This window comes from Otolemur garnettii, unplaced genomic scaffold (assembly GCF_000181295.1).
Source record: "Otolemur garnettii isolate 467f Iridium unplaced genomic scaffold, OtoGar3 scaffold00001, whole genome shotgun sequence".
Classification (NCBI taxonomy): Eukaryota; Metazoa; Chordata; class Mammalia; order Primates; family Galagidae; genus Otolemur; species Otolemur garnettii.
The window spans coordinates 32,814,840-32,820,149 of NW_003852396.1; the positions used below are offsets into that span (position 1 = coordinate 32,814,840).

General features: G+C 35.5%; 1 protein-coding gene across 1 annotated transcript; it reads right to left on the reverse strand.

Annotated features, from left to right (window-relative positions):
• Positions 1 to 1,484: 1,484 nt before the first annotated feature.
• Positions 1,485 to 2,423, reverse strand: LOC100962608 (olfactory receptor 51V1-like). Its single transcript, XM_003780978.1, has one exon. It carries the CDS (start codon positions 2,421 to 2,423, stop codon positions 1,485 to 1,487), a length of 939 nt encoding a protein of 312 aa, XP_003781026.1.
• Between the last annotated feature and the right edge of the window lie 2,887 nt (positions 2,424 to 5,310).

The following is a 5,310-nucleotide window of genomic DNA, read 5'->3' on the forward strand; positions in this document are numbered from 1 at the left end:
AAGAATCCGTCATGTTTCATCCAATGTGAATCTATACACGTGTATCATGTTTTTCATTCCAAAAGAAAATACCAGTCTCAGGAATGTTAGCAGACTCACTAACGGAGCAGATACAGAGTCCTGAGACTACATCCAGGTTCTTCTAGGACAGATGTCTCTAAAATAATCTCACTTCTTTGCTTAGGAATCTCAATAAAATATTCACTGAAACTTTTCCAGATATCTACGTATTGTGTTACTTAAACTTTAATCATTTCCTGAAGAAATTGGGGAAATTTATTTTAAAAAATGGACTACTATGCTTGTTAGCAGATATTAAAAGTTATAATAGCACAGGGAGCAAGTCCACAAGATCATAGTAAAACCTCAGGAATATCATAGGACTTAAAATAATTTTATTTAGTGACATAATTTTTATATAATGGAGCATAAAGTACAAGTAACAGGCATTAGGACACAATTGTAGCTTATAACTAAGAAAGTGATCTCTGGAATCACACTGCCATCAAATCTCTTCTCCACTTGCTTCTAATCACAAAACTTTAGGGAGTTTATTTTATCTTTGCTCATTTTCTTTAAATTGAAGAAACACAAGTGGTACTTATAATATTGTCTGGAACATAGTAGAAGTAGAGGGTAAAATTTGAAACATGTTTATATTACTTTATCATCATTACAATCTAGGCCCTGTTTTTAACTGAGACAAGTTATTTAATTATATGAGGCAAAAATGTGGACTTAATCATTTTAATATGATTCAGATAGCTTTCAGAGGGTAGTTGCTATTGACATTATATATTTAGATGAACAAAATAATCAAAACAGGTATTTCTTTCTACTCTAACTATCTATATCTTCACTAACTATCTATGTCTCCAGCTCAGTTACCATTTATAGGATGAAAGCAAGGAAATAGCCATTTCATAGGTGAACAACTTAGCACCAGGGTTGCATTTTTTGTTGTTTATTTCATTATGTTGTAAGATAAATACTCCAATTTTCCTATGATACTTACTAAACTATACAGCCTTCTGATTAAATGAGATAGCAGGAGCCATGGAGAAATAGTATATATTTGTATTTGTGAGAGTAATAAAAGAACTAAGACAATCCATGAACTTTTAGTAAACAGTTGGAGTTTGGTCAGTAAAACTTACCTTTACCATAAGGGGTAAATCTAAACATATCTTATTTCAACTGGCCACAAAAAGAATGAATTCCGCTAGCTAAACTGACTCATACACTAGTATGATTCCTGGCCGACTGCATATGCATTTTCTTATTCATAAATTTTACCAAAATGTTACATGAGTCAATTTCACTAACGATTAATGACTATAGGAAAATGAATAGGAAGTATTTATAACATGTAAAATATGAAAATAGAAGTTATTAAAACAAATTTTAATACCTTTTGGATCTTGCCATTTCTATGCCACATGTTGACTTTTAAATAAGTTCATATTTGCTCTCAAGACTTAGCATCATTCCAAGTAGAACAATTTCTGGACTCTTTTTCTTATCTGTCGAGTCTTGATACTATAAATAATAGGATTCATCAAGGGTGGGAAAATGATGTAGATGTTGCCCATGAGGACATGAACCAGTGGTGAGAGGTGTTTTCCAAAACGATGCACCATGGTCAGACCAATGATTGGGATGTAGAAAACCAAAACAGCACAGATGTGACTTACACAGGTCTGCAAGGACTTGAGTCTCTCCTCCCGCGATGCAATGGCTAATACAGCATGCAGGATCATGACATAGGAGATGATTATGAGCACAGCATCCAACAACAGATTGCTGATTCCCAGGAACAGACCATAGATGCTGTTGAAGCGGATATCTGAGCAGGCCATTCTAATCAAGTCTTGGTGCAGGCAGAAAGAATGAGAAAGGACGGGAGGACGACAATAACTTAAGAACTTCAGACGGACGATGGCTGGAAGTATAAGTAAAGAACTTCTACACAAGATTGCCACCCCAATTTTCACAATCTTGTCATTTGTTAGAATGGAAGAGTAGCGCAGTGGATTGCAAATGGCGATGTAGCGGTCAAAAGCCATAGCCAGGAGGACAGAGGACTCCATGAAAGACAGACCATGAATGAAATAGGACTGGGCAATGCAGGAATCCAGACTGATCTCTCGAATGAACCCCCACAGGATCCCCAGTACTGTGTGCACAGTGGACATCCCCATGCACAGGTCAGTGAGGGCCAACATGGCCAGAAAATAGAACATGGGCTGGTGCAGGCTTGACTCAGTCCGGATCACATGGAGCACCATGCAGTTCCCCAGGAACACCATAGCATAGACGGAGGAGAAAGGAATGGAGAGCCAGAGATAGTAAGCTTCTAGGCCAGGGAAACCGGTAAGAAGAAAACTGGAACTACTAAGGTTTGAGAGAGAGATAGCAGACATTAATGGGGAATCAGAATTATTTTTAGAAAGGTATAAATTACATACAATTGTGATTCTCTAAATTTTAGTAATGTTTATCTGCTTTGAGAAAAAAAGCAATACAATTTCTCTAAGTAAATTCATAAACTTAGCACAATAGAGATCTGCTTATTTTTTTAGGTAAAAAATCCTTTCTCTAGACACGGAATTTCTAGTCTATTGAGTAAGCATGAAAGAAGACTAGAGTTTTATACAGAAATAATAATGTTGGTGGCCATAAGGGATTTTGATTTCAGGTTGGACTTCTGGGAGTCTTTGTTCATCCATAAAGCAATATGATGTGTGATCTCAGAGGTGCACTGCTTGCATGGATGACGTCACTCTTGGGACAATGTGACATTAAGTTATTTTTTATTCTGGAATCCTACAGCCACTTCTTTCACTTTCAAAAGTTCACAATTGCCGAAGAAATGGACTATTTAAAATCCCTACTTTTCAGAGCATAAAAATTAGCCAAGAGAAAATACACTCTGTAAGAGAATTCAGAACTTGTTTACACTGTTCACATAGTTTAGCTTTTCTACAAATTATTTGCCAATTTTAATCTGACTTTTTTCTTTCATTTTTCCCCCATGGACCTCCTCATTATTTAAAAGATTCCTTTTCTGAATCTTCATAATATTGTCTTGCATCTCTTTCATATGTAAGATGACATAATTGCCATGAACTTTATACTGAGGGGCACTCAACAAATAGTTCAATGTATTTATTTTATCTATGACTTTGTTAGCTATTTATAGCTAAAATAAAATCATTTACTTAAAAATATCACATTTTCATATGAACCAAAGAGTCATAAACATAGCCAATGTGGATTTTGCTTCTTGTAGATCCATGAGTCCAAGTTAAATACATAAGGACACATGAAATGGGTTTATTTGGTGAAGAGAGTCTATGAATTATTAGAGCCTATAGGAATAATTGTAAGGTTTCAGACTACAAACAAAGCTGTATAAAGTGTCACCAAAATTATTTATACATTTTGGTTGCTACAAACTATTTCTAAGAAGGAGTTGTTTGATGTTTTAGGAAGAACACTACATTTAAAAATGCAAATAAAACATTTAAATTATTGAGCATCTAAGCATTATGCTCAGCATACAACTGAGTGTCCAAGCACAAGTCTAGGAAAAGGGGAATTAATAAATCTAATCAGTATGAAAGAAAAATGACATTGAGATGAATTATGTTCAAAGTGTACTATTTTTTCTTGATAAGGATTTAGTCAGAATGAATGTCAGTGCCTAATGCAATGAATGTTAGCAACCAGGCTAAGAGAAATAAGTGGGCACTTATGGCCTAAAAGTTGGACAGTCCATAGTGCAAGAGGAAATAAATGTGTCCTTTATTTTTTTTCCTTTTTTAAAGATTAAACTCTTTACTTCAAGATAATTTGTAGATTCACATCCAATTTTAAGAGACACTACTGAAAGACCCTGTGTACTGTTTACCTAGACATTTTTTTTTTTTTTTGCACTCCAATTTCAGTTTACCCTGGTGAATCTCTTCAGTCTTCCTCCATATAATAGTGTTTGTAAGACATGGTGCTGTACAACTCCTGAAGAACCAGAAAATGGCAGACTGTCAAAGATGACCCATTCTGAAGGACAAGACGGAAAGCCTCTGCCTCTCATGCTGTCCCTGCAGCTCTTTATTCAGTAGCCTTGTTGACACATTGTACCATTCCTGACATAGAATTCTTGAAAATTGTTCTACACCAGAGGAAATGAAATATCAAATATAGAGATAAATAAAATCTATAGTAGTACTATGGACTGATAACGTATCACAGCAGGGTGTTCATAGGCATGTCATGCTGTACATCCCTCAGAGGGGAAGGAGGGTACTTGAGGATGTGATCTGGAATAAAGAATAGATGCAGGATTGTGAAGAGGAGAGATAAGGGAAGGCAGTAGGAAGTAGCTCCCAAGTTAAGGTTCTGCCACAAAGAATAGGACTAAAGGGGGGAATACTCTGGAAAGTGGATGAGATCACGGAGATAAACTAAGACTGAATATAAAACACTCATTTTTGGAAGCCCTGGTGTGTGTGTGTGTGTGTGTGAGAGAGAGAGAGAGAGAGAGAGAGAGAGAGAGATTAACACGATAGGGGTCAATTCATGGACCAAATGAGTGCTCCTGTCTCTTTTTCCTCTTTTCTTTTCACATGTTTCCTTAGAAATATATCCATTTGGTATTTGAGAACCCATCCAAGAGATAACTGCTATGAATATACTAAATCCACATGTGTTTTGAAAGCAGATACCAGTCTTGCCAAATGGGCATTTTTTTTTAAAGTTGACCTTTTAAATTGACATAATATTTGTAAATATATATGGGGTAGGGATATATAATGTCTTGTGATCAGATCTATCTTCTCAAACATTTACTATCTCTTTTTGTTGGGAACATTCATTATCTTGCTTCTAGCTATTTCAAAATGTATAACATATTATTGTCAACCATAGCCTATGGGGATGTATCAATAGAAATAGAAATTATCTCTCATCTAGTTGTAATCTTACATCTGTTAACAAATCTCTCTCAAGATTCTCTTTCCTTCTACCTTATGTAATTTAATAGCCTCTAGTTTCCTTTTTACGGTTATAAGACCATTTCTTTTAGCTTCCACATGTGAATAAGACTATGTGGTGTTTGTGAAGATTTTCCTAGCCTCTAAAGAGATTGAATCCCTTCTCATAAGATATTTGACTCACATTCCTAACATAGAATTAATCAGTGAGGTGATACAACTATTTTTCTTTTGAAGTTTTTGGCTGGAGCCAGGTTTGAACCCATCACCTCTGGTATATGGGAAGAGAACCCTACTCCTTTGAACCACAAGTGCC